General features: G+C 48.0%; 2 protein-coding genes across 2 annotated transcripts in view; one reads left to right on the top strand and one right to left on the bottom strand.

Annotated features, from left to right (window-relative positions):
• Positions 1-1463: 1463 nt before the first annotated feature.
• Positions 1464-9940, bottom strand: SOCS4 (suppressor of cytokine signaling 4). Its single transcript, XM_027724416.2, has 2 exons — positions 9824-9940; positions 1464-3390 (listed from the first exon to the last, which is right to left on the bottom strand). The coding sequence occupies exon 2, from the start codon at positions 3289-3291 to the stop codon at positions 1996-1998; it is 1296 nt and encodes a 431-aa protein (XP_027580217.1). The 5' UTR covers positions 3292-3390; positions 9824-9940; the 3' UTR covers positions 1464-1995.
• WDHD1 (WD repeat and HMG-box DNA binding protein 1) overlaps positions 9642-10000 on the top strand; it is a 28222-nt gene continuing 27863 nt past the window's right edge. The window contains exon 1 of the mRNA XM_027724414.2: positions 9642-9656. The gene's annotated coding sequence lies outside the window, so the exon portion shown is untranslated. The remainder of the gene's footprint in view (positions 9657-10000) is intronic.

Here is a 10000-nt window from a genome sequence, read left to right as displayed (position 1 = left end):
GATGAAGGGACTGGAGCACCTCTCTGCTGAGGAAAGGCTGAGGGAGCTGGGCCTCAGCTCTGGAGAAGACACAACAGAGAGGGGAACCTATTAATCCATACAAATAAATACCTGTCAAGAGGATGGGAACCAATTCTTTCCAGCAGTGCCCTGAGACAGGACAAGGAGCAATGGGTACAAACCTAAATACAGGAGTTCCACCTGAATATGAGGAAAAATTTCTCTACCATGAGGGCGACTGAGCCCTGGAACAGGCTCAGAGAGGCTGTGGAGTCTCCTTCTCTGGAGACACTCAAAACCCACTGGATGTGATCCTGTGCATCCTGCTCTAGGTGAGCCTGCTTGAGCAGGTGGATTTGACTGGAGGATCTCCAGAGCTCCCTCTCCAACGCCAACCATTCTGTGATAACCTCAGGCACAGGTCATTGTGATGTTTTGATAACATGTTTGTAATTCTGCAGGCTCGGGGCTCAGTTTCAGAAGCATTTTGAGAGGACACAAACGCTCCCTGTGATCAAAGGAGAGGAAACAGCGTGGTTGTTGTAGCTACAGTTACATCATCCCACGTACTCTTGGCAGGGGAGTTCAGGGCCCAGTTTTGGGGGAGGAGATGAAGCACATCCAGGCGAAGAGAACAGAACTGCAGATCCCTGCTGCACCTCCTGGAGCTGCACCCCCAGGCCAGCCTGGAGAGCCGTGGAGTTTCCTGCCTGAACCCGGATCCACTGAGCCTCAGTGGGATTCCACCAAGAATTCAGCAGCAGATCTGCCTATCCATGTAATGTAAGTAATGCTTTCAGGAGCATTATCCATGCATGGTTTTCCCGTACATGGAATTTGGCAGGAAGCCACCCGACCGAATGCTTCACATTGCAAGAAAAACCTGCAGACTTTTTTTTTTCTTTCCTAACTAACTACACTTATTAAAAAAGCAACCCCCCTAGTAACCAAGTAGGAAGGTTACTCATCATCACCTCAGGCTCACCCATGCAGGATGAGACAGTTTAATATGCAGATTTTTAAGGAAATATCTTCCTTCTCACCCTCCCACCCTGTGTTTTATCATTTCACCAGCAGCGGCTCCTCTAGTGAAAACTGGGTATTTCATACAATGAAATAGTAACACAGAAACAGAGTTTCCAAGTCCAAGCCCCATCTATCATAAATAACGACATCATTATCCCTTCCAGACACTGATCAAATCCCAGTTTACGAGCAGTTTGCTTTTTACTGCTATTACACAAAATGAAAAGCTGTTCCAGCACCCCGCAGCTCTGACAACGAGGAGCCTTCCTCTTTTTCCATCCAAAATCTTTCCAGGACCAGTTTGTACATGTTTGTTCCTGCACTGAGTGTTGTCCTTAACTTGAATTGTTTTTCCTCTCCCTGGTATTTAGTCCCCTGATGTATTTTTAGAAAGATCATATCCTCTTTCCAGCTTCATTTTGCTCGGAATAGTAATGTTAGAAATAGACTGATGAATTTACTGTGCTGGGTACGGACAGACACATACACACACACGGAGGTTAGGGCACTCATTTTAAAAGAAAGGCAGAAAATACAGATGAGTCAATCTTTAGTTAACAGTGCATTATTTCAAACACGTCAGCAACACATGTCAACTACAATAGAAAAGACAGATCAAGTTCAAAACTGATTTTTAGGGGTTTTCAGACCTAACGACTATCCATCTATAGAAATACCAGAAAGTCTACCTGGAATTCCATAAAACTCTAGTCTGGGAACAGTACCAAAAGCCCACGATGAATATAATTTCTAAAAAAAGAGAGCTGGGAAGACTCAAAGTACATTGGGATAAAAGAGCCGTAGACAGAGACTAGTTTGGGTGGTAAATAATCTGCAGAAAAAGAAAAAAAATAATCAAATTGCTATTAAAAAAAAAAATAAACCTAGAAGGAAAAAAAGGACTGAACATACTATTGCCTGTTGAGAGACAATTTCTTTCGGAGACAACTTCTTTCACAAAAATATTTTCTAGCTTTGCTGCTCTGGTACATCAATCCTGAGCACTCTAACTTTTGACTTATAGTGATATTCCTTCAGATACAGCTTCACCGAGGGAGGAATGGGAAGTGCATCGATCCCATCGTAAGTCGTACAGTTGCAAATGACCGTTCTGCATATATGCTGAAGGGAGAAAGGGAAAGTCCTGTTCAGGGGAGTGGACAAAAGGGGTTCAAAGAACATACAGGAACTGGGATCTTTGTAGTGTTCTAGGAGTCCCGTGATGTCAGGAGAGTGGAAGACACAAGGGTCGTGGGCATCAAAGCTGAAGTTGTGGTTCCACTGCTCGATCCGCGCGTGGAGGGAGCGACTGTAGCGCCTGAAGCTCACGGAAAACAAATAGTCTTCCTGGGCAGAATCTCGTAGCAAAAATGTCCCCTCTGGCTTTCCTTCCAGCAGCGCCTCAGCTGCATATTTATCCATGACTCCCCAGTAGCAGGGATTGTTATTGATCTGGAGGAGGTCTGGGACGAGGCAGTGGACATAATCAATCTGCGTGTGGTATTTCGGGGGCGTTTCCATCCGCAGCAGCTCATCATCCGTCTCCCACTTGGGCTTGTTTCTTTTTCTAGAACTTGTGCACAGAGTTATAACTTCGTCATCAGAGTCCATGTCACTCTCATCCCTACTGCTCCTTGTCACCTTACCTGTGGCCTCACCCCGGGAGGAGCCGCTGTCGGTGAAGTCGCAGGACGGGGAGGGAGAGTCCATCCCCCCGTTGGCAACCTCGTCGTCTTCCCGCTGATCCTCCCTTTCCTCATGCTGGGATAAATCAGCAATTATCCAGTCTTCCGCTTTCGGACTTATGGGGGCCGTGTGCCTTTTGATCAAGTGCCACCGGAACGCCAGCTCCGAGCGCGGGGGGAAAGGACACTTATCCAGCATCAACTCACTGATATGGATTTTCCTTTTGGATGGCAGTCCCGAGGCGTGCCGGCTGCTGCAGTTCTTTATGGGAAAGCACTGGCCCACAGCATCTTGGAGCTTCTGCTTGAGAGAGCGGCCCAAAAACCTGTGGCCGCAGGACCGGTCGAGATCCAGCTCGATGGACGAGCAGCTGTATTTCCTCTCTTGGCTCCTTAAATTAGTCCCTGCTCTTCCCCCAGCGCTTGCCGTTTCGGCATCAGGACAGTACTCGCTCTTTTTGGACCAGGAAAGCTTCTTCCCACTCCAGACATACCCATCCTTCCTGTCGGCGCTCCTGCTCCGGCTGCTTTTGGGCCTCACATCTGCGTTTTTAGCACTGCTGTCCTTGTTTTCTGCCATTGTGACAGCTTTGCTTCACAAGTTGCCAGGAAGCGCAGTGTGCTTCTTGTAGGGTTCCTCTACATAAGGAGGCTTCCTCGAGGCACTTTCTGGAAATATCTGAGGAAAAAAGAAAGCACAGCTCAGTTATGCACAGGCAATCCGACATCACTGCTGGATACAGGACAACAGCCACGATCAATTGCTGGCCATGTAAAAATCATATCGTCGGGGTGAATTCACAAGCACACCCCAAACATACCAGCCTGATCCCAGAAAAAGGTCAATTAACCCTTCCTTGGGAAAATCATCCTCCAGAACAAACCGTCTTATGTGGTTTTGGGGAATCCATTCTGACTGCGCATTTTAGGTGTCGGCAATCCCCTCGTGCCAGGGTCAGTTCCTAAAGGAAACCCTTCCCGTGGCAGGTGATACTGCTTTGGCTGTTTATGGAGCAAATTCTGCATCTCTTCCAAAAAACCTTTCAAGAAGGAACAAACCAGAACAGAAACAACTAGGTCAGAGTACAAAGAGCTACTGTACCTAGATGATATGCCTGTTTGCTACTAATCCACGGGGTGGGATGCCAGAGATCTGTTTCTTAACTGACACTTTTGGGTCACTTTCTGGATGAAAAAAAAAAATAAATAAAAAATTAAATTTTATCAGTCACAGATTCCGTCAGTTTTTGAAAGCTGTTTTCCTCTGCCTTTTCAAACGGAGGTAGGAAATACAGAGTCCCCAAGGGATTGAAATATCTGGGGCTTTACATACTGAAAAGGATTAAAACAATCCAGTCCCTTACTAAAAGCAATTTTAAAAGGCCGTGAAAGATGGAACTGCTTATTACTCATTAGAGAAGGAAGTTTACATTATTAAAATCAGTGTTTCTCTGAGACCTACGCTCGCTGATTTCATTTTCTTTTGTTTCCAGAGGTGTATTGAATTCTCAAACAGATGAGAGGTTTCCTTTTGAATGCTGCACCTTGAAAAACAGATTAAAAAAAAAATCCTCTTTTGATTACTCAGTCGAAAACAGAGCAGGGTTTTTTCAAGGTACATAGATAGCAATATGGTAGGGATGCTATACCCCCCCCCAGGCGTGGCAGGATGTAGAAATATTTCCCATCATCTATCATGATATTCTACAATTCTGTGATGCTTTTGCACCAAAACCAAGCACAGGCCCTCTGTTCCACCGGGGTTTTTCGGCTGTGGGGTTTCTGTTGTGTCATTTTGGGTTTGGTTTTTGTTTTGGTTTGGTTTGTTTTTTTTTTTAAACAACTAATTGACACGGTAAATACTAAGCAGGAAAAGAAAAGGGCATCCACTTCCTCTCTCCATTCAATCCATTCTCATCATCAGGATTAGCCAGCATGACACAACCTCTCCGTGGTCCCCCGGGGCTGCGCAGGCTGAGTTCGAGCCTCTGCTTTCAGTAAGAGAACAAGACAGCCGTGCCAAAAGGCTCACAGGCAATCTGCGGGCCAAATGCAGCCCAGATGGAACTTTCACCCAGGAATTTTTGACATTGCGTTCCTTATTTAAAACCCACGAACCTGAGAGCTGAGTGGGGGAAAGGAAAAGGGAGGCGAAGGGAGGAGATGCAGAAATGGAGAGCGAGGGTAAGAGAGGCTAAATACTGCAGATGTGTTGGGAAAAAATGGTATTAGAGCAATGTAGATGAATAGTTCCTCGCTGGTACCAAGTGGAATCATAGAACAGGGTCCGTATTCCAGTAATTATAAATCAAAGATTAAACTAAATATTTATTTTTCTTCTCTCGGGATTTTGCAAATCGCTTTTCACCGAAAGCATTGCAAGACACAATGAAGACAAAAGGAAGGCAATATTTATAAGTGAGACTCAAAACATCTTTAGTTAGACCAGGGTTCATTCATTGCTTTTGCAACATTGATATTTTTCATCCAGAAACAACTAGAGTGGAGCACTGAATTTTCTCCACAATTAAAAAAAGAGGAGAAAAAGCAATCTCATTGACCCTGGTGATAATCTGAAGAAAAAAAGTTATTCTAGATTTATCCTGTAGTAAAAATACATTAACTCTCTATATATGGGATTTTTAATTGGGCAGAGAGAGACATCACTGAGGTTGCAAAGTCAAGTACTTAAAAATTAGGATATGACAGTTTGTAATTGCTCTTGAAACCTTCAATTATCTCATTCTGCTCATCCAGCCCATATAAGGGATAAGAACACGCAGAATATGGGCTCTTAATTAAAAACTGCAAAACAAACAAAACTCAGAAGTTGGAAAGGCCCATTATTTCCTGACTTGAGCCTTCCAACTGAAAGAAGCTCAGTGTTTCACGGAATTTTTGGGTTGCTGTTGTGGTTAACTGTGAAGCCACCTTCCCCTTTGTACCTTTTCTCTATCACAAACCATTAGTGGCACCTGAACCCTGAAAGTGAAGCTGGAGGAGCAGCACGTGATGCTGTAAAGCCACGCACCATTAGCCAGAGCTGCTTCCCTGGGGTTTGGAGGCTGCTGGAACCCAGGCGCCAGCTCTGCCACGTCAGAGCAGGAATTGCTAATCAGGCAGAACACCAGAGCTGTGAAAAGAGCAGGGAATAAATGAAGAAAAAAAGGGATGTCACCCTACCAAAGCCAGGCTTGAACTGTGTGAAGGAACAGTGGTCGGCTTGACTGAGGAGATAAAACCTCTTTTCCCAAATGTGTTACAAACATCCGTGTGCTCGCAGGAGAGCTGCCTTCCAAAACATCAGCCATAGGGTATTTAGGCGCCCAAATCCCACTGTTTGGCATTACAGGAAGGGATCACACCTTCACACCCTTCCCAATCCATGATTCACAGCCCCACCAACAAAATGGGGACCAAAAATAACTAAGAGTGTCGGAAAGAGAAAGGCATAAAGGGCAGGGATGCATTCAGAGCTCTATTACCACTGCGGGCTATCCATCTAAACCAGCTCTTCCTTTCACTGCAGCATCCGAGGGAAATGCCATGTACATCCATTAACGGCTGGAGAGGAGGGCGAGGATAAAAGAGGGGGAAGACAGAGTGTACTTTTCCCTACAGGGCAAGGTTAAATGGAGGGGCCCAGCGCTGTGCAGCTCACACACACCAGTGCTGAGCTCCTTTTGGGGGATATTATTAGTGTCCTGCCTCCAGAAGCCTTCTCCTGCACGGGGACACCTCAGGCATCTCCGAAGCCGATGGATTTGACAAAACCCTTATGCTGGAAACTCTTCCCCCTGAGGAAACGGCCAAGATAAAGCAACGAGCGGGGATGAGCAGAGTTCACTTCAGGCCACAGGACCCGGCTTGTGGTCCAAGGTTACCCAACACTGTCACAGCCACAGTCCCTGGGGACAAGCAGAGAGCTGGGTGGGTTTTGTTGGTGGGTTTGTGATGTGCCCAGCTCCCTCCTTCAGAGGTTCCCCTCTCCTGTCTGCAGACAAGATGCTTTTCCTTTCAAGAGCTGATGCCTCAACACTAAGACTTGAAGCCCAGACTAAAAGCAATATCCAGTCTCTATTTGGAGGAATAACAATATTACCTCCTCGCCAGGGGTAGGCTGCAATCCACAACTGTGATAAGGCAGAGACAGCCTCACCATATGTCTAATTAAATCAGTGGCAAATACTCAATGACTCCAATAGGAGAATCAAAACCATAAGCGTAGACAGACCCTTTTCTTTAAATTATTATTCATTCAATAAATACTTAAATACTGAACTGCTTTAACTAGATACTTATGTCCTGAGCTGCTGGATCCTTGCCTGTGGCCCAAAGCCTCCAAGTCCTCTTCATCAAGCTGCTTCCCTTTGGGTATAATGAAGGAGCAGGGAATGTGGGCTCAGGGAAGCCATGGCATGGCTGAAAACCCCCAAGGATGGAGGTCCCACCACCTCTCCAGTGCTCCCACACTGCACAACCCTTCTAGTGAAGGAAGTACTGGGAAAGTTTTCTGTCCAAGCACACAAAGCCTCTCTGTATTATGCCTCTAATTAAACAAAAGAAGACTCACAAAGAACAATAAATCAATTTTGGGATTGTTACAGAAATTGGTGTTCTAGAGCTGATAAAATCCTGAGAGAGGAGAGCAAGCTGTAATAAGCTGGAGGACTTTTTCTTTCAACTTACATAAAAGTTATTTTAAAACAAAATCATACTGGTCACAAGCTGTTTTTGCTAATTTTGCCTGATTAGATTTTGGCCAGCAGACCACATTTTAAAACCTGACCTTCCCAACCTGTTGAGGATAACAACAAAGCAAATTTTTCTTCAGTTTTGACTTTATTTTATGACACCGTCCAAAAATACTCGACTCCAGAAGCCTTTCCAGCAAATGAAAGCAATAATCACACACACACACACACACACACAAAGGACTTTCTAAAGGTGCCAGTGGTAACCTACAATACTTCTTCCTTGGAAACACCCTTGATTTATCCCTAGAAGCGCAGGGGGAAGGGGGCTATGCCCAGCTAACCCCAACACTGGGGCTGTTTTATTCACAGCCAGGAGGTGGAACTGACCTGGAAGCAGCAGGTGCCAAAGGTGAGGGCTGCTCCTCTCTCCTGCTTTAATGAGGGCTCTGCTCGCGTGGGGAAGGAGAGATGCTCGCAGCGCTTTGCCGACCGCAGCAGCCTCTCGAGCACTAAATCAGCCCAAGCTTTATGGTCCATGACCAACACTCCGTGCTCCACCCAGAAACCGAGCAGGAGAGCAGCGATTCCCGGCTCCCGCCCCGCCGCTCGCTCGCAGCCACTCGCACCTATTAATCAAGTCGGCAGCAGGCTGAGCTCCCAACCGGATTTAAAGCACAACTTTGCATTTCATGCCGTGTCACTTGGGACGTGACAAAGCCACGGGGCCTGCAGTCCCTTGGCCAAGCGATCATGGGACCCTGCCACCCTTCCGAAAAGCCTCCCCCTGTTTTTCCCGTGCCGCTCAAAGAGTTATCCCAGCAGGCAGCACCTCCAGACAGCACCTCCAATTTAGTTGTTTCTTAGAACTGAATGTAAAATGCTTTAGGCGCAGTTTGTATCAGAGCCTCTGACAAAATAAAATAATTAAGAAAAATAAACACATTCGACGCGCATTTGTCTCCATCCCAGGCAGCGGCTTGCAGCAAGAATAGCTTGGTCTTCCCACTCATCTGATAAGTGGTTCAGCTCGGAATCATTTCTCTAGAACACATTACCCTCGCCAGAAATCACGATTTGCTGAAATATGTAGGTTACACCCATGGAAAACGTGTCTCTACACAGCTTCCACGAGGTTTAATAATGAAATCTGGCCATATGTATATATGTATATTATTTTTTCTTACAGAAGCGTGCCTGCTTTGTAATCCTGTCACTTACTCATTCATGAAAGTACCAACAATGTGAGTGTTAGAGAGAACCACATTTCCAATATAAATAAATCACTCTGCTCACCCCAACCACCAATAACTCTGCTGCAGAGCAAAATTGAAGATAAAAAGGTTTTGCCTGGAAGCAATTTTTTCTTCGAATCAGGAATAAACCGGGCCAGATCATTAGGGCTACATAAAGGGAAAACAGATAACTGCTGCTTTCCTCTTTATTTCAGGTATGTTGAGCTCTAGCGTTTTGGTTGTTTTTGGTTTGTTTGGTTTGGTTTTTTGTTTTTTGTTTTTTTTTTAATCCTTCGAGAAATCCACCACGATGCTTTCTTCCTATTTTTTCAGCCAAAAAAAACCCCAAAAACAAAACCCAACAGCTTGGCGATTTTCGCAGCGCAATCGCTACCTGCCTGACTGCAACCGCCGCCAACTCCACCTCGCGCACGCATCAGGATGGCCGCAATTCCAGAGTAATTCCATAATGACCAGAACGATCTCCGAAGGGGTTTGACCCCGCAGCCGGGTGAGCGCAGCCCCCGCTGCCATCGAGGTGCTGCCTAAGGGCGGGCGGGCGGGGGGGCGAAGGGCACTGCCCCACATTTGGGCTTTTCCTGCCGTTCCAGAGCTTCTGGAGGGGCTGCCATTAAACACGCACAGGGATGTGTATACAGGGAACGTATATATGCACTATAAATGTCGGGATATACATCGGGCAGGGTTTTTTTTTTCAGAGGAACACCAAACGCCCGCCGGGGACCGAGATCCGCCGGTGACACAGCGCGGACCCGGGGCCGAGTCCCCCGCGGTGACAGGAGACCTCGGACTGAGCCCCCGCGGTGACAGGAGCCCCCAGCCCACCGGGTGACCGACAGGGACACAGACACCGGGCCGAGCCCCCGCGGTGACAGGGGTCAGAGCCCGGACCGAGCCCCCCCGCTGACAGAGCGCAGAGCCCGGACCGAATCCCCTCGGTGACAGGCGACCCTGGACCGAACCCCCTCGGTGACAGGAGCCCCCGAGCCCCTCTGGTGACTGACAGGGGGCTCAGACCCCGGCCCGACCCCGCCCGGTGACAGGACACCCCGATCCCCCCCGTACCGTGCCCGACAGGGGCTCAGACCCCGATCCCCCCGGTGCCGGCGCTCACACCCCTCTGCCGCCCCCCAGCCCCGCCGACCCCGCTCCCCGCACCCACCTCGCCGTGCCGCGATGTTGTCCCCCGGGGCGGCCGCTGTGTCCCGGGTGTGTCCCCAGCCGGGTGCCGGCGGTGCAGCCGCGGCCCCTCAGCCCTCAGCCGCCGCCGCCATCCCGCTGCCGGGGCCGCCCCGGCCCGGCCCGGCCCCGCCCCGGCGCTGACGGCGCGGGCCCGGCC

Source organism: Pipra filicauda, unplaced genomic scaffold (genome assembly GCF_003945595.2).
Source record: "Pipra filicauda isolate LSUMZ 115617 unplaced genomic scaffold, ASM394559v2 scaffold235_size1210477_pilon, whole genome shotgun sequence".
NCBI lineage: Eukaryota > Metazoa > Chordata > Aves > Passeriformes > Pipridae > Pipra > Pipra filicauda.
The sequence above is the reverse complement of the archived record's forward strand: the minus strand, read 5'-3'. Positions and strand labels throughout refer to the sequence as shown.